The 18948-nt window shown below is 39.2% G+C and overlaps 1 protein-coding gene across 4 annotated transcripts; it reads right to left on the bottom strand.

The window, feature by feature from the left end:
* Positions 1–708: 708 nt before the first annotated feature.
* Positions 709–17530, bottom strand: LOC132188621 (F-box/LRR-repeat protein At3g62440-like). Of its 4 annotated transcripts, none has more exons than XM_059603157.1 (8): positions 17132–17530; positions 16860–17024; positions 16426–16575; positions 7721–7969; positions 6945–7516; positions 5609–5787; positions 3952–3994; positions 709–910 (listed from the first exon to the last, which is right to left on the bottom strand). In XM_059603157.1, exons 4-8 carry the CDS (start codon positions 7950–7952, stop codon positions 878–880), a joined length of 1059 nt encoding a protein of 352 aa, XP_059459140.1. In that variant the 5' UTR covers positions 7953–7969; positions 16426–16575; positions 16860–17024; positions 17132–17530; the 3' UTR covers positions 709–877. The 4 variants fall into 4 exon arrangements, with proteins under 4 accessions (XP_059459140.1, XP_059459119.1, XP_059459126.1 ...); XM_059603136.1 differs by having other exon boundaries at positions 6945–7969; positions 17132–17170; positions 17245–17530; XM_059603143.1 differs by having other exon boundaries at positions 6945–7961.
* Between the last annotated feature and the right edge of the window lie 1418 nt (positions 17531–18948).

Raw genomic sequence — 18948 nt, 5'->3', positions numbered from 1 at the left:
GAATTTTAGTTTTTGGCCTGTAATTTTAGTTATGGGGTCTGATTTATGATTTTTGTTTGAAATGATGTTGCTTTATATTTCTTGTATGTACAAGGTGTTGTGATTTTTATGTTAATCAAATTTCCATGCTCTGCTTGCTGGTGCTTATAGATCTACGTTTGGTTGACACTGCGTTGCTGCTCTGCACGTCAAGCTCAAAATCTAGGGCTATTCATCCGAATCATTTCAGGCTTTCTTTTTATCCAATTTTGTTTACCGTAAACACAAAAATCTTTATATTAAGTAAACATTTTTTAACACCCAAAAACACATTAACAACCACAACTTAGTTTTAATGCTCTTTCCAAAGTAAGAATTTCCACATACAATAATTAATAACCATCATAAATATAGAAATGTTTACTTAAGGAAACAAAATTCAAACAGTTATAGCCGCCCTATGATCAATTGTCTTTGTGATATATGATTACCAAGAAGGTTCTTCATAAGAATAATTAAAAAAACAAGAATGGTTATCCCCATGAATGATTATTTCATTTATTTTTTTGACGACGAGAAATCACTCCAAGGCAACGGCAAGAAATTACGCAAAGGCAGTGCTACTTCGTATACTCACTTGTAACTCCCCAGCCCAATTAGAGCTAGGTTTATTAATAAGTTCTCTCAAATGCGCAAAGTATTATAAGGTTACTAAAGCAATTACCTAAATGTGATAATAAATGCATGATAAAAATTTATTGAATGAGGAAACATTTGGTCTCAGCAACATTAATTATTCAATGACCTAATTAAAGTTCAAAGAAAAATGCAAACTATGTGCTAGTACACTTATTGAAATGATATTTCATGGGAATGACTCTACTCCTTTCTTATGTTCTCATTTCGGCCTCCTAGATTGCTTGTTCAAAACCTGAAAAATAAACGGTAAGGTGAGCAAAAAAGAGTACTCGGAAGAGATCCTCAACCATAAAACAATTGAGTTAAAATTCATTTTCTTTAACACTATCAAAAGAATTTCTTTTTCTTTTTCTTAAAATTCTCCTGAAATACATTTGTCAATTTTTATAAGCTTAAGACAAACAATATGTCATTATCCAAACACTTAAAACAAATGCACAAGTGCTTATAAAATAACTAATCATAATAGAGCCCACGTAACCATTACGCCCTGTGTACTAGAGTTGCAAGGTCCTTGTGACCATGGCAGCGACTATGGACGCAACCTTGCCCGTCCGCTAATTAACCAGGTGCACTCAGCGTAACATATCAATAGATTGCCGCCTTCTCATTGTCCTTCAGCAATTGCGCTTCCATCTCGAGCAACAAACAAAACTTCTCTCCCTTCCGGGACACCTTTTGATCTAGGACCACTTGAACCTCACCAAGGCATCATTTCTCCATCTACTGGGACCACTTTTGACCCTGGAATACCCAGATATCACTGTTCACCGAGCAGCACTATTCACCCGGGCATCAATATTCAACCGGGCATCACTATTCACCCGAGCAAAGCTTCTCTCCCACCTGGGGCACCTTTTGACCCAAGCATAACATCCAAGTGTCTCTACTCCCAAACATAGACCCCCAGGAATCAAACTTCTAACATCTGACAAAGTTGCCAGTAGAGAAGGAATAATGTCAAGATAAGGCGGCAAGGTCAGAACTATGGGCTGTAGTGTCAGAGCCAGGAAGGCTGCAAAGGTAATGTCAGGGCATGACATTCGGGCATAATGTCAAGGCATCATGTCAGGGAATAATATCAGAGTCGGGAAGGCCACAAAGTAGGATCAAGATCTCTGGCTATTCTTAAAGAATTGCCCTGCAGGAATTTTTTAAATCTGAGCCGTTTGTTTTAGTAAACAGCCAAAAAAATGCCAACTCAGTCACCCATGTCATCGATCCGCGTGAGGCGTGAGGCTATCTGAATTTCGAAATTCAAAATTAAGTTTTCTCTCTCTAAAAATTAAAGCATATCTTTACCGTTCTCTCTCTCTCTCATTCGGTGCGGTTCATCAACTCTCTCACCATCACCATCTTCTCCAGCAACATCTCCGATGAAAATGGTGGCTAAACCCAAGAGCTCAGGTCTGACCCTCTTCCCCAGAACCTTCAGGGTCAAACCCGAGCCGTTGAGGCCGTACGACCCGTCCAGAGCCACCGAGAGCCTCCTCTCACTGGATCTCATACTGAGGGCTTCCTCCAACCACCACGAACGACGCCTTAAAATACCATAGACCTCCCCTTTCTGTTCATTTGGGTATTTGATGATGATATGGGCAACGTCCAGGATCAGCAACTTCACCACATCTCGTTGCATTTGATGATGGATCTGTAGTCGTTGTAACAGAATCAGATCTTGAAGGGTATGACTCAAGTCTTGATTCAGGGGCTGTGGGAAGTGAGATACGGGCAGATTTAAGTATGGTCTGCAAGTTCTCGTTTTGGCTAAAAAGTTTCAAACAATAGCAATATAATTTCAAATTTTGATTCTAGAGTAAAGTAACAACTCAATTTACAGGGCGAAATCTACCCGTATCTCACTTAAATTTATTGGCTGGAAATTTATTTGAGAATCCCTGGACTATAAATCCTTGAAGGGTAATGATACCACTTAGTTTTAAATTTCAAGCTCACTTGAATGATTCAAAAGATCAAGCTCACGTGGCTGATTCACTTGCCTTGATGAATCTCAAGCTCAACAGATTATTTCAGAAGGATGAATGAAATCTGATTAAGATTAATTTCAAGCTCAACAGATTAAGTTCACTTGTAGCCACACAAGTTGTCGTCCGAAACAGTTGCAAAAGCTTGTTGTCAAAGCTGTTTTGGTGATTTTTTTTTTCCAGGAAAGGATGAAGAAGGAAGAAACAAGCTTTTGGTATAAAAAAAATTGAACCTTGGAAATAATGCCACCCACTTTTTAGGTGTCTTATTCTAAGCCATTAGATTATCCGATGGCTTAGATATATAAAAGTGTTGGTTGGCAATTTCTAAGGCATTGCCGGGATCCTGATCCCACAAAGTAATGTCAAAGTCGGGAATAAATGTGAGAACCATAAAAGAGACCTGCCAGCCGCAAGAATAATGATCAAAACCAGCTCTGCAACCTCCATAGACCAATGACAGGTCTTCTGCCCGATTGAAGGAGCCAATTAAAGCTACGGCTATAAAGGTCTGTCTAGGATAGATTATTTTATTTTGCACTACTCTTTGTCTAGGATAGGATATGATAGAATATTTTAAATGCTTTCTTTAGGATAGATTATTTTATTGTTTTACTTTTCCTATAAATAGGAGTAAGGCTTGTATTCACGATTCACAACTTCAACAATGACATTTTGAAATCAATCAAAGATTTTAGATTTCTCTCAACTTTTCTCTGCGGAGAATTATCTTCAACTTGCGGATTGTGTTGCAATATGCGGATTGTGTTTTATTCTCTTGGTCAAGAGACGAAGAAGCTCATAACCTTTTGGTTACCAAGTTTTCCGCTACGTCATCATACCTCTGTAAGTATCTCTGGACCAAAATTACCTCCTCCAGACACGTGTCCTTGTCATAATCATTTTATTCTCATTCCTTTACTTCTCATGAATCTCTTAGGACTACGTTTTACTTTACTATAAATTTCCTTATTCAGAAATTTTCATAAATGAAAGGTCTTACATTAAAATAGAAAGAACTCTTGGAAACTTTCAAAAAATAGGATCCCATTAAAATGGGTCATCTTTCACTTAAAAATCTCATGGATATCAAATGTTATACTCATCCTAATTTGAGTGACATAAAAATGTTAAGAATTCAAAACTCTCTTATAGAATCATTTCATGTGAGCTTAATTATTAAGTAAGCATCAGAATATCATAACATTTTCCATAAGGTAATAAAGAGCTTTTACAATAAAATTATGCAATGAAATAAGGTTTGAAAAGGGTTAAGAGTTCCCCTTACCTCGATAAAGCTGCTTGAGAGACTGACTGGCACTCTTACACACCTGAATTGATAAAACTTAACTATATTAACCTTGGGTTAATTAAAAGCTAATCCTAGTACCTCTAGACTTCCACTTCTACCTATGCAATGATTTTAAACGCAAACATAAATTTCTAGACCTTTGCAGGGAGGATCATGTATATATATATATATACTCTGTTAATTTTAATGGTAAAGATTTAGATTAATAATAGATATTTACTATAACAATATAAGATGATTTGCTTACAAAAAGTGAGTTACAAATACTATTTTTCCGAAAAGCAATGCATACCTACCTCTCTGGCCGGTTTAGGATGTGGGTGTGATTCTTAAAGGAATACTCTGGGTCTTTAGAAATACAATTGTGACAAATCTTAAATCAAGAGAAATATGGCCATCTCTTGAACCTAACAATTTTTTTTCAGTGTGTTGGGTAGAGCGTGGCGTTGGACAGAGAGATGTAGGGCTAGTGAGAAAAAGTGGCGGCTAGGGTTTTGTCTTCTTCCTATATATTTGGGTGTTTAGAAAGAACAATGGTCGGTTAAACCTCAAACTTGTGCAAAGTACTCCCTTTACATGCATCGGGTAATACTTTAGGTTCGCCGGCAGCTAACCCCAATGAATTGTTTGTACCCAATGGAATTTGAACCTTAAACCTAATGAAAAAACCATCAAGACAAGGCCCAAACCACTTCAGCCAACACATTGGGGTTACGATTATTCCATTTCTAAACTTATTATTCTCTACCAAACGTGACCTAAACTCTAAGACTTCGTTTGGTTTGCAAAACACGTATTATATTAGGAAAGAGAATAGAGATGAATAGAATGGAATAATTATTCATATTCTTTAGTTTAATAACAACACACACGGTCTAACTGGAATTTAATCAAAATTACTAAAAAACCTCCCGCATTATTATTTTTTTTTAATTCATATTAAAAAAAAAATTAAAAATTTAAAAAAAAAAATAGTGGATGGTCTACCACTCACACCACCCCTAACGACTTGCTAGGGTGGCCGCAACCACCCCAGAGGAGCTCCGAGGGTTGCCCCGGCCACCCCTAGAGCAAATTTGGAGTGGCCATAGCCACCATGAAATGCCACGAGGGTGGTCAGACACCTCGGGGGTTAGCCAACATTTGGGTGTTTATGTAAAATGTATTCCATTCCATAAGAAATAACTATTCCTCTCATTTTTTAGAGGAATAGCTATTCCTATGTTTAAGGGATTAATGATTCCCATAAAAATAACTATTCATAAGAATAAACCCCTTACCAAACAAAAGAATGATTTTTCCATAAAAATAGACATTCCATTTTATGGTTCTACTCCGCACACCAAACGGACTCTAAGGCTTTACCTTTTGCTTCTCCATTTTTCATTTAGTTCCTTCGGAAAAGAAAAAATATATCTAATTCACTACCACATCCATTAAGTTCAAAATCTTTTTTTTACCAAAGCTCTAGCCACCCTTAAAACCACAATCCTTAGTGTTAACTAACAACCAACAAGAATTCTTCCATTTTTCCCGGATAAAATTTCAATGAATTGATTAGCAAGAACTACAAACTATATTTAAGTGTATGCATCCATGTGGTCATGTGCATGAGAGAGAGAGATTGAGGCACCTTTTCCTTGGACTAGGCTTCACATCTATGAACAAGCCTAGTACATTAGCCACTCCTTTTGTAAGTAAGACAATTGCTTTATATACATCGCCATCCACACTATCTGAAGAGCTAAGGTTTAAACGCAAAGTATGTAAATGCTTCAAAGGTATCTGCAGCATGTCTGACTTAAATAATGCCTGCAACATTACGAATGTCAATTATTAAAATTATATTTGAAAATTTCCCTTCTGCGAAACAAGGAAGAATAATGAAGATAATAGATTTACACAATCAAATAAATAACCAGGATTTAAGGCAGTTTCTCATAATATATTTGACTATGAAAATTGACTGCTGAAGTACATTGTTTTGATATATTCATTCCAACATATAATGGAAAATGAATAAATTAAAACGTACATAAGTTACTTGCAAAAAACCTATTTCACCTCATTTTTTTCTAATGCTTGGTTAAGAAAAGAAAATTAAACTAAAAACATTTATTAGTTGTTAGTCATGAAAACATTACTGAACTGAGTATGAACATGGACGCAAAATTTATTTTAATATAATTGCTGGCTCAATAATTTCTACCCAATCAAGAAACATGAATATTAAGCTTTCCTATTTTATTTTTTTCCTCTATAGCTGAATGGTATTCTTTTGTTTTCATATCCTCATAATTTCTCAACACCACCAAATTTACATGTAGATATCTTGCCAACTCAAGCAACATGTTAGTGAGCAATAAATTGAATAAAACATGATAGTGAGCAATAATTTCACATCTTGTAATTTTGTATAAGCCCAAAGATAAACAAATAAATACAAAATCCAACTTCTACCAGAAGGTCAATGGTGCCAAAAGTATTCTTGAAGACAATCTTTATCTTGACACAACAAGATTAAGATTTACCAAAATGTCCGATGGCTTTTGATTGCAAAATAACAAAAGTTCCTAAAATGAACCTTTTAATACAGTGGAAAATATGTGCCTTTAAATATCTTCTACTCACACAAAGAGAATGCATCATCACAATCATAGTAACTTCCATCTGTAAAAAAGAATAGACTATTTTCTATAAGGCCGATCCACAATAGGCTTTTTTCTTGCAGATGTGTGCTACGAGTTCTACATCATCAAATTGCATGGCATACTCATCAAATACAAGAAATCAAAATTAGATTTATAGATTAAAGGAGTTCAAAATTCTTATAGCTGCTTTTTAATTGCTTTTCAAAGCAACAAAAAACAAAACCAAACAAAACAAATAAAAGGTACCTATGATTAATAGGTACTATAACAATAAAAAATGATTAAAGCTACTGAGTTAGAAATGATGGGGTTGTTTACCTTAAGACACTGTGCATGTATAACTAGTTCTTCGATCGGTTCTAAAATGTGGGAAAACTCCAAGTACGGGGGCCATGAGCTAGAAAGCTGTTCAAGACTTAATGCACAATAACGTAAACAATTTAAGTTCCCAAAAAGACAGTTATCTGGAGCAAATCCGCCCCATGTAAAACATTTTAGAAGGGGAGTAGCCATTTCTAGTGATCTGCCACCAGAAGGAGTAAATTTCCAATGTATTATCAACTCCTCAAGTAGCTCCCCAAAGACATTAAGATGGAAGAGGTCATCATGTTCATAACTCTTAATTTCTAGATATTTTAGAGACGAGGACCGGATGTTAATGTCATTAATCCCATTAACGGCATCAAGGCATAACTTATCAAGGGAATTGCAGGAAGACAAGACCCGTTCCACAAAAAGCTCGTCAAGAACTCGAACACGTGTTAGCGATAACGATTGAAGCTTCGTGAACCCACTTGAGGACGGTAGTTGGAGAACCCCTCCATGCAAACTCATTGCTAGAAACCTCAACGATTCGCAATGCAAAACACAAAGTGGCATTTTTAAAGCTCCTGGAAGAAATATACAAAGGTCAAGATAAAGCACTTCAACATTACACCTTACTGCATTATGCAACCATGTCAAAAAACGATATTCATCAAAATGCCATTCAAGAAAAGTCCACCGAACGCAAAATTGCACCATCTTCATTCCATTGCGTCGAAGCATCAGCCTATCAAGAAAATTCTTGAAGTGAATTAGTTTATAATCCTTGCCTCGATATCGCATGTCGTCAACAGTCAAGGACGGAATAGATATGCATAATGCTTGCCACAACTTTGACACAATACTCAATTGTGCAATATCTTCCATCATAAGAAATGAAAGGATGTGATGAGCAATATGGGTCGGAAGATTGCTGATTTTGTCGCTATTCTCTACAAATCTTCCTTTAGATTGAGACAGAGAAGAAGATGCCTCTAGTTTAAGCAGCTTTTCCATGATCATAAAATTTTCCTGTTTCACTAAGAGAAATAAAATGATACGTAACTACTTGTAAGGATTAAAAAAATGTAAAACAAAAGCAACTATCTCTTTTGTAATTTATTGTTATTATATCATCAAAAATTCAGTAGCATGTTTTTTAATAGTAAGTCGCAAACACATCCAATGAGTTTCAAACTCATAACTTAACCTTCCATCTTGTTCTTATTGACTAAAAGGGGCCATGTGATCTAGAGCTCATTGATAGCATCAACATCACTACTATTATTTTCATTTAAATTAACGCATTCTTTACAAATAACAAAGGGAGGTGAAATTAGATATGATGCCAATGAAAACTATTGAGTAATCATAAAATATACAATCTAGATAAATCATTGGAAATTGATGATGCTCATGTAGCTAAAGCAATAAAATATATCATCTAGAAAAATCATTGGAAATTGATCATCTCATGCAGTAACCAATAAAATAAAAAGGGATCACTTCACTTAGGACCTCGAACCTCCGCCTGAGTATAGGCGCATGGGTGGCGCGTGAGGACTGTGTTGGTGTTTAGTCTTTAGTTGTTTGTTAGTGTCATGGCTGTTTTGAGAAGGTGATCTGTGGAGTCCAAAGATTTTGAATTGCTAATTAAGGGAGTGGCTTTAGGGGTGAGGATCTTTGAAAGAAGTAATAGGAAACAAAAAGCTATCTTCTTGCAGAAGGACGAGTTAGTGTGGCTGGTGCGCATAGTGGAGGATTTGGTGGCAGTAGAAACATCTGAAGTTTTTTGGGATCAATCCAGAGCAGGGTATCCACAGATTATTGCGTAGAAATGCTCCAATAGACACAGGCGTTTCTTGACAGTAGAAGAATTTGATGGAAGGCAAAGATGTGGCTCAATCATCATCCCAGAAGGTCGCTATGGTCAAGGATGGGAACGTTTTATATTGGAGGTGCATCTGGCAAAGTCATTCCTTTGTGAAACCAAAGAGGCCAACGAGGGAAAGAAGGCTAAGGAGGGGGTGGGAAGGAGTTATGTGGAGGCTTTGGGTGTGTCGGTGCAACCGGCAGAGGAATGCTTCAATTCTTATACAGAGCCGATAGCCAGGGTGCCAAGGTGGCTGAAAGAGGCTTCTGCAGAGATGGACAAGCAAGCCCAAATTTCGGGCAAGCGAGGGTAGGTTCGCAAAAGTTCAAAGTTCCGGTGAGGTCTGTCGGTGGTTGTGTGGAGGGTACAATGAAGACCCATCTTTCTACTGTGGCGAGAAAGTGCAACCCAAAGGAAGGGGAACCGTCAGGAGAGGTCAGCAGGGTCCCAGCGAACAGAGGCCAATCTCCGGTGAGCAGTTGATATTCTTCGGTGAGGTTGTCAGCTTCAAAAATTGTTGTTGATCACGTGAAGGGACAGGAGGGGGATGGTTGCCACGATGAGCAGTCATTCTTTCGTGCAAAAGTTGAGCTCATTAATGCTAGGGAGTTGTTGTGCAGGCTGAGAAGTGAGGTCGACATGGGTTTGAATAGGTTAGACTTAGCAATTAAAAACATTGAGTGTCGGAGCTTATCATCCAAGCTTGGTGGGTTTTGTGATGGTGGATCGGTCAGAGGGGATAAATCTAAGCTTGATGTGGCCTAGCCCAAGTTGATTTAGGTTGGGTGGTCCAAGCTAGATCAGAAGAAGCCTTCTCAACCTGTCCAGACTTTAGGAAAAAAATTGCAAGGCCCACTCTGGACCTTGGTATCGGGCCGGGCCCTGCTAGTAAGGCCCTGGCTTTGCAAGACTATACAATTATGGAGGCTATGACGAGGCCTTTGGAGATAGGAGAGGGCTCGGGTGTAGGGACGAAGACGGTGGGCGCGCCAAAGCTTGCGGCGGGCGATTCCAGTATTCCGGTGGGTGCCGTAGGTTTTTCTAAGCCTTTCGCTCCTAGGTCGCTGCCCTCCACCAGGGACAGCCATGTTGTCCCTCCTTCACCGATCGTTCCTGAGTTCACGGCAGAGGGGCCAACGAAGGTAGAAGTGTCTGGAAAGGGGCCAGCGAGTAAGATTCCGGCAAAGGTTGGTAGTCAGGGTGACACTCCGACGGTGGGCTACACTGGCTAGGCAACGTTGACGTTGGGTCTGGGCGATTCTGTCGTGGGGCTCCTGGTGAAGGCACAGGTTATTCCCCTCGTTCCTGATGCTTTTCCTTTGCCGGTGATCGACCTTGCTGATCAGAGTTCGCCGAGGAGTGTTTCGAGCGTGTCTGCTTTGGGGATTTTGGAGAAGGAGCCAGACAAATGGGCGTCTTCGGCCGGTAATTTTGTAAGCCCCGTTACTAGGTCAATGCCCTGCGACAGGGAGGCCCACGGTGTTTCTATCCTGCCGATCGACTCCACGCCTCCGGCAGAGATGCCGACAAAGGTAGCATCGTCTAATAAGGGGTCGGTGAGGAAGATTCCGGTGAGGGTTGGTGCTTAGAGAGACGTTTCGACAGTGGGCACTATCATGGATATTTCGACGATGAAGTTATGCGACCAAGCTCCGGGCTTTTTGGGTAAGTCACGGGAAGTACCTCTTAGTCTTGCTGATCAGTGTTCCCCGAAGGGGGGTTCAAGTGTCTCTGCTATAGAGATTTTGGGTAAGAAGCCTGGCAAGTGGGCGTCTCCGGTTTTATCTGGGTTTGCTACTGGTGTCTGTGAGGAGTCCGGGAGGAAAGAATTATTGGGGAGCAACCCTACTGATCAATCTCTGGGTGGTTCTATGTTGGGTAATCTGGGCAAGGAGCCGGGGTTATGTGCAACACCGGTTGTAAGTTTGGGTGGAGTTTCTATTGCAATAGAGCGTTCTACTTCCCAGGAGTCTTTTGTCCCAAACTCTCTTCATGAGGAGCCGTTGGAGGAGCAGGAGAGGGTCTTTATCACTAAGGCATGCAAGGAAGTTGGACTATCTCGTGACGGAGAAGAAGGAAAACTTGAGGAGACCATTGGGTTACTTATGGCTAACAACAAAGGCAATGAATTGGAAAGGGAAGAGTGTACTTCTGCAGCTAAAAAAGGTAAGAGGGAGCTTTATCATTTGCAGTCTTCTGTCAATTTTTTGGAGTATTCTTCGAGGGACAGGAAAAAGGGGAGTGCCAGGCGAGTTAAATCATGAAGCTCAAGAGATGAAGATGGATTTTATTTCGTATAACTTAGTGAAGAGTTTATGGGGCTGCCCGTATGTAGAGTGTGCTATGTTCCTTCCATTGGGGCTTCGGCGGGGGGGGGGCGCATTTTACTCATGTGGGATAAGAGGGCTGTTGAGAAGGTAGATGTAGTGTTGGGGAGTTAAGTGGCGGCTTGCTCTTTCAAGAATGTTGAGGATGGTTTTGCGTGGGCGTTTGCGGGGGTGTATGGTCCTAACAGAGTAAACCCTAGGCGTATTCTTTGGAAGGAGCTGGCAGGGGTCATGAGTTGCTGGGACGTGCCGTGGTGTATCGGTGGGGATTTCAATGTCACCCTCTATCCAAGCGAAAGGTCGAGGGGAGCTCATTCACGGTCTGCAATGAGGGATTTTGGTGAGTTCATATTGGAGCAGGGCCTCATGGACCTTCCCTTAGTTGGGGGGATCTCTACTTGGTCAAATAATAGTTCTTGGTCTAGGCTTGCCCGCTTTCTTGTCTCTTTGGATTGGGAAGCCCATCATCCAGATTTGCGTCAAAAGAGGTTGCTTCGGGTTTGTTCTGATCATGCTCCTATTATTTTGGACTGCAATTCTTATTCGGGAGGCAAAAGGCATTTTAAATTTGAGAATATGTGGCTCAAAGTGGAGGGTTTTGTGGATAAAGTGCGCAGCTGGTGGGACTCGTATCATTTTCAGGGTACTCCGAGTTTCATTCTTTCTAAAAAGATGCAAGCTCTTAAGTGGGATATTAAAAGATGGAATGCTCAAGATTTTGGCAACGTGGGGTTTGTATTAAGGCTCGTATGGAAGATCTTAAAGCTCTGGATAGGGTGGAGGAAGAGAGAGGTTTATCTACGGAAAAGGTTGTGAAGAAAAGGGTGCTCACAAGAGAGCTAGAATCTTCCCTCCTTCAAGAAAAAATCAGTTTGAGGTAAAAATCTAGGATCCGTTGGTTGAAAGAGGGGGACAAGTGTACGAAATTCTTCCATTGGATTGCTAATGCCAACCGAAGACAAAATTATATTGAGTCTTTGAACATTCATGGCACCAGTACTTCTGATCAAGAGGCTATTAGTAATCATATCACTCGCTTTTATGAGTCGCTCTTCACAGAGACTCTTAGTTGGAGACCGAGGTTGGAAATCTCAATTTCGATATGTTGGAGGTGGATGAGTCTTCTAGTCTGAAAGTTCCTTTCGAGGAAAGGGAGGTGTGGGAGGTGGTCAAAAAAATGGGTAGGGACAAGGCTCCACGCCCGGATGGTTTCTCTATGGCTTTCTTCTAGGATTGTTGGGATGTGATTAAACTGGACATCATGGCTGTTTTTGCAGAGTTCCATGACCAAGGTAAATCCAAAAAAAGCCTCAATGCTACATTTATTGCTCTTATTCTGAAGTCGCATGGGGCTTCCGATCTGAAGGATTTTCGCCCTATCAGCCTTGGGGGGATTTATAAGATTATTGCGAAGGTTTTAACCAATAGAATGAAGAGAGTCATGAATCGGGTCATTTTCAACCTGCAGAATGCTTTCGTCAAAGGAAGACATATTTTGGATTCGGTGCTTATAGCCAATGAATGCCTGGACAGCCATATTAGATCTAGAGATCCTAGCCTCTTATGTAAGCTGGATATGGAGAAGGCTTATGATCACATGAATTGGAAGTTTTTAATCTACTTGTTAAGGAGGTGTGGTTTTGGTGAGAAATGGTGTACATGGATTGAGCATTGTATCTCATTGATGCGGTTCTCGGTGTTGATTAATGGCTCTTCCTCCGGTTTCTTTGAGAGTTTGCGTGGGGTGAGACAAGTTGATCCTCTTTCGCCTTTTTTGTTCATTATGGTCATGGAGGCGTTCAGCAGAATGATTAATGCTTCTATTAGTAGGGGTTTCATCAACGGCTTCTATGTGGGTGCCAGAAAGCCTAAGCGGGTAATTGTTTCTCACCTTCTTTTTGTTGATGATACGCTGGTTTTTTGTAGGGCTGCTCCTGACCAAGTTAGATTTATTAAAGCCCTCCTTATCGGCTTCGAGGCGGTCTTAGGGTTAAAAGTAAACCGGGCCAAATATGTCTTGGTCCCAGTCGGAGGTTTGGTGGAGACGGGGGAGTTGGCTGGTATTCTGGGTTGTGGCACTAGTTCTTTGCCCTTGAAATATCTGGGTCTTCTGCTAGGGGCTTCGTTCAAGCTTTTGGCTATTTGGGATGATATGTTGGAGAAGATTGCCAGAAGGTTGGCCCCTTGGAAGTGCTCGTATCTGTCCAAGGGGGCAAGGCTCACTTTCATCAAGAGCACCTTATCCAGTCTTCCCACCTATTTTTTGTCTCTTTTCCCCATACCTGCTTCTGTGGCGAATCGTATTGAGAAGATTCAATGGGATTTTTTATGGGGGGGTTTTAACGACGAGCCTAAGTTTCACTTGGTCAGTTGGCACGAGGTTTGTTTTCCGATTGCTGAGGGTGGCCTAGGAATTCAGAGTTTGCGTCTTTTTAATCAAGCTCTTTTGGGGAAATAGTTGTGGAGATTTGCAAATGAGGAAGAAGCTTGGTGGAGAAGTATTTTGGTAGCAAAGTATGCGGTGGATTGGGGTGGTTGGCATTCTAAAGTTCCTCGTGGAACACATGGGGTGGGGTTATGGAAACACATTTGTAAGGGTTGGAGGTCGTTTCAATGCCATTTTAGATTTGATCCTGGATTGAGAGTGAAAGTCAAATTTTGGAAGGATATTTGGTCTGGCAAGATGTCCCTCAAGGAAGCTTTTCCCAGTCTTTTCAATATTGCTAGCAATAAGGATGCTTCCATTGCGGATATCCGGGAGTGTTTAAATGGTATGGTTCACTGGAATGTTACCTTTACCCGTAGAATTCATGATTGGGAGGAGATGGTCTTAGCCTCTCTCTTCTCGCTCTTGTATTCGTCATCGATTCATGAGGAAGGGGAGGACCGGATGTGGTGGACCCCATTAAGAAAAGGAAAGTTTGAGGTTCGCTCTTTTTATAGGATGCTTGTCTCTAAAGAGTCCAACCACTTCCCTTGGAAAAGTATTTGGCACACAAAGGCTCTTTCGAGAGTGGCGTTTTTTGCTTGGTCGGCTGCCCTTGGAAAATCTCTCACATTAGATAATGTTCGGAAAAGAGGTATTGTGATGATTAATCGATGCTACATGTGTGAATCGGATGGAAAGTCTATGGATCATCTCTTTCTTTATTGTGGGGTTGCGCGCAAGTTGTGGAATGTTATCTTCTCTCGTTTCAACATGTGTTGGGTTTTGCCTAGAAGTGTCAAGGATATGTTTGCCAGTTGGTGGTCGGGCAGAAGAACTAGTAGTGCCGTGGTGTGGAAGATGGCTCCCCTTTGTCTTTTATGGTGCCTTTGGAAGGAAAGGAATGCGAGATGCTTCAAGGATTTGTCGAGGAACCTTGAGGACCTTGTTCATTTCTTTTTATACACTCTCTTCACTTGGACTGCAAGCTAACTTGCTCCTTTAGTGATTAATTTTTCTGATTTCCTCTTTATGTTCTCTTCTTCTTTCTCCCCAGCGTAGTCGCTCACTTGTATACTCCCTGTGTACTTGGGTTGAGCCCCTCTACGCTCTTTTAATGCATTATTACTTATCAAAAAACTTAGGACCTCGAACTACCATGCGTTTTGAAAAGACCCCATAAATTTCAAAAACTCTCAATTTCACCCTTGAACTTTCAATTTGATGCAATTGACCTCTCCATCAATTTTTGCCGTTAAACCCTAACGAAAATCATTAAAAATACCAAATTACCCTTCATTTAAAAAAAAAAAAAAAAAAAAATCAATTTGAAATTTTATAAAAGTTTTAGAGGTATAAAGGTCAATTAATCACTTTTAACGTACACAAGAAGATGGAATGAGGTAGATTGCATCAAATTGAAAGTCTGGGGGATGAAATTGAAAGGTTTTAAAATTTGAGGGGTCTTTTCAAATCGCGTGATAGTTCATGGGTCCTTTGTAAAGTTTCCCCAAATAAAAAAAGAAAAACAATAAATGTGGTGAAGAGATGCACCAAATTGTTGGCGCTTTGGTAGTGGGAGACTTCTATTGGTTATATGTATATAAATAGGCTTGAGCACCTTTGAATGCAGAGAACCAAAGAAAACTAAGAAAGATAGCTAGAGAGAAGTGTGTTAAGGTCTTTGGATAGAATAGAAGCAGTTTATACTAGACATGGTAATATGAGAAAAATGTAGAATAACATACAAGGCTAACTACATAAATCATGAAAAGGTCAAAAGGCAAAATTTACTAAAATGCTAGAGTAAAAAAAGTGGGGGAAATAATACTAGATGGATAGAAAGGCATGCACTAGAATTTCAGCCATCAATTGAAATTATCATTAATTTATTTTGTGTCTAAAAGTGGTCTTCATTATTCTTCTATGTATGCACAGTAAGGAAACTAAGAATTGCAAAATATGGGTGTTGGAAAGAAGTCCTCCAAGTTGATGCAAGCAAACTAATCTGGTCCAACAACCTTTAATTATTGGAGAACAGGCCCACGGGCAGTAGCAACTAACACAAAGATGAGTACCGTTACCACCGGCAAACCACATACAAACTAATCCATGCTACTATTGTGTCTGCAAAAACAATAATTGCTGTATGACTGCTACTACTACTACTAGTGAGTTACACATAGTAGACACCTAGGATTTCACTCCAAGTGAGATTTCTCTTCTTTCCTTTATTCAAGCTCATGAAACTTTGTGCAAACAACTACCACACAACAAATTAAAAAACTAAAAGCCACAAAATCGTAAAATTACCCTAGGCGTCTAGGGTGTTGCAGATATTATTAGGGAGGCAAGTACATCCTATTCAAAATACTCTAATTTTCATTCAGATTTCTTAAGCACAATTTTCTTTAAAGCTTTTGCTCTCTAGTTTAGTCTAAAAGATAGACATGTACTATGTCACAGTTTTTTTAATTGGGTGGTAAAACCCATCTATATCAAATGGCAGTTTGCTCCGTTCAAGTAATTGGTGAACAAATGAACGAGGAAATGGAGTAAGCAGGTTGACAATGGAGGTGAAGACTTCTAATATGAACAACACAATAAAAGATCACATGAACCAGTGAAATCAAAGCCTACAACTGAATTTAGCGAGTTCATTCGACACATCACTATATTAGAGACAAACAAAAAAAAAAACCCTCATTCTAGCATTACTCATTCCATTATAGTACATAATCCCTTTGATTCCACGCAAAACCTCCAAAACAAATTTTATTAAAATATAAAAGAAGAAGAAAACAGAAATCTCCATCCTAAGAATGTAAAATACACCCAAAAGCCAAGTATTAATAGTTGATAAAAACATACCTCTTTCAAATGCTGGCAAATCTGTTGGATCGTGGGCTTTTGTAAACCCTGAAATAATCTATTGACTTTGAATCTCCATGAGTATCTTGTAGATTCCAGATCGAGGTTGCACTTACCTTGATGATCATACAAACCCGCCACTTCAATGGCCTGTGTAGCAAAATAGTATTATACATCAATATCCTTTTGACAACAACAAAAATGTTCATAGCGTGCGCATCAAAGAGATGGCCACAATACTATAATTGGATCAATGAATCTCTGGTATCTTCTTTTTCAAAACCGTACTGAATATAAACAATATAACAATATAACATTTATTCCAATCTTCCTGAATTTTACTCTCTACCCTAATAAAATGCTCAGAGAGCGAGAGATTTTAGATGAAAAGCAAAACATTTTATTCGCAAAGAAAAATTGTATAAAAAGAAAACCTCAAATGATTCGGATGAAAAGCCCTAGATTTTGCAGATTGGGCCCCCGAACCAGGTGTTTTTGTCTTGTTCCACCGGTAGCTTGGAGCTTGGTGTGCAGAGCAGCAACGCAGTGTCAACCAAACTTAGATCTATAAGCACCAGCTCTCACCCAATCAACCAAAACTAAAAACAAAACACAAATCAAACACCAAATAGCAGAAATCGAAACAAATAAACCCATTAACGCGCATAAAAAGGAACACAAATAGAAATTATAGAACCAAACTGACCTGGCACGAAGAGGGACAGAATGAGAGCGCGAAACAGTCCTGGAATTAAAATTTTAAAGAAAAATAATGGCGAGTAGTCTGAAAAGAGGCAAATTTACTGTAGCCCTACTGACCTTGCTGCAGGCGGCATTTTGAGCTCACTCGGTAAAAATTTGGCTAAAATGGGTTTTGCTGAGCTCACTAGGAATGCTCTTAGCTTAGGATCTGAACGTGGATGACGGAGGGAACGGCGAGAATATCAGATCTAAAGGAAAAGAGAGGGATGCGAGCCTGCGAGGTGGCGCCGGTGACACTGACAAGTGCGCCGAGAGAAACGCTACACAACAGTCGTGGGCTTCAGTCTCCACGACGAGGGAAGAGTGGTGGAAGACGAGGGTGAAAGTGAGAGTAGGCAGAGCGTCGGTCGGTAATGTCAGTTTCGGTAGAAAATTTTTATTTTCGGATTTTGAACCGATAATATCGGTAAAGTCGATTATTTCACCGACTTATTCCGTCAAATTTTATTTTATTTCGCATTTCGAACCAAATGCGGTCGATAAAGCCGGTGTCGGTAATGTCGGTATGTGAAAAAGTGGCAAATTTGTTGATGAAATCGGTCAAAAGTTGGTCGGTAAAATCGGTTCGGTTAAAAAACCTTTTCTGCTTACCGAACCGAAAAATTCAAAATAAAAAAAATCATGCCGCTTATTATCTACCATTTAGTTGATAACCATAGAAAATCGGTTAATCGGTAATTTACTCAGTCCTAAGTAAGAGGGAGAGAGAAAGAGAGGGAGAGGGGGAGGGAGTGGGAGTTGAGATTTTTAAAGGCTCAAATTGATTCAGCGGCGTGAGCAGGATTTTTAAAAAATTTTGGCGGAACAATTTGGGGATTTGATTTTCAATGGTTTTTTGGTTTTCTTTTTTTTAAAAAAAAAAAATTCATTTAACCCTCCAAACTATCCACCCCACAAAACTATCCATACATTAGCATTTTAACCAGACACGATACCTCTTGAAGTATCAGCCGTTAGAGCATTTTCAATAGAAGAGATAAATGTTACTTTTACCTAAAATGGTTCTTTGAATATTTAAAAAATCCTACATTAGATTAGCCAAAAAAAAATGTAAAATAAATATTTAATTAGAAGAGCTAAAAAAAAAATGTAAAATGTAAAAACACTTTTCAATGGAGCCATTTTATTTTTTATTATTTCTCACGTGTTTTCTCTCTTTTTTCAAATCTATTAATACTTTTTCTATTTTTTTCAAAAAATTTTCCATTTTTTCTCGCATGTTTTCTTTTTTCCAAAATTTTTCTCATTTTTAATAATATTTAAATAATATAGATAAAAATATAACTAATTGGATATAGAGGCAATCAAAAATTTATTTACTAAATTAGATAAATATGAATTTTAAAAAGTCATTTTACATTAAAATCTGGCTCTTGTGAATGGTCTTAACAATTTAGTACATCCGTTTATTCTATCCGTCAATTTGGTTGGAAATCACTTATCAAAAATATAACCTTCCCAAAATACCCTTCGGAGAAACGCACCTTCCTTTTCTTTCTCCCTTCTTCCTTTTCTTCCTTCTTCTTCTTCATTCTCTCCTATTAATAAAACTATTTGACATAACACAAATCATGATCTATATTACATTTATCATATCAGGTTCACATGTAACTCAACACTACACAAATGAAAAAGAAAAAAAAAATATTGGCTGCCCTAGCTTCTTGTTTCGGCAATCAACCACCTCCTTGTGAGGCATACCCACCTTCTTGTGAGGTTTACCCACCTCCTAGTGAGGCCTATCCATCTCCCTGTGAGATT

Source organism: Corylus avellana, chromosome ca1 (genome assembly GCF_901000735.1).
Source record: "Corylus avellana chromosome ca1, CavTom2PMs-1.0".
Taxonomy (NCBI): domain Eukaryota; kingdom Viridiplantae; phylum Streptophyta; class Magnoliopsida; order Fagales; family Betulaceae; genus Corylus; species Corylus avellana.
This window is presented reverse-complemented; position numbering and strand designations above follow the sequence as displayed.

What these genes read in the sequence shown, in the direction of transcription:
- LOC132188621 (XM_059603143.1), bottom strand. Translation starts at nt 7,952, where the DNA reads ATGATCATGGAAAAGCTGCTTAAACTAGAGGCATCTTCTTCTCTGTCT. An exon ending in TACATGCACAGTGTCTTAAG is followed by an intron (nt 5,788 to 6,944) that starts GTAAACAACCCC and finishes GTAATGTTGCAG; the next exon opens with GCATTATTTAAGTCAGACAT. An exon ending in AAGCCTAGTCCAAGGAAAAG is followed by an intron (nt 3,995 to 5,608) that starts GTGCCTCAATCT and finishes TTATCAATTCAG; the next exon opens with GTGTGTAAGAGTGCCAGTCA.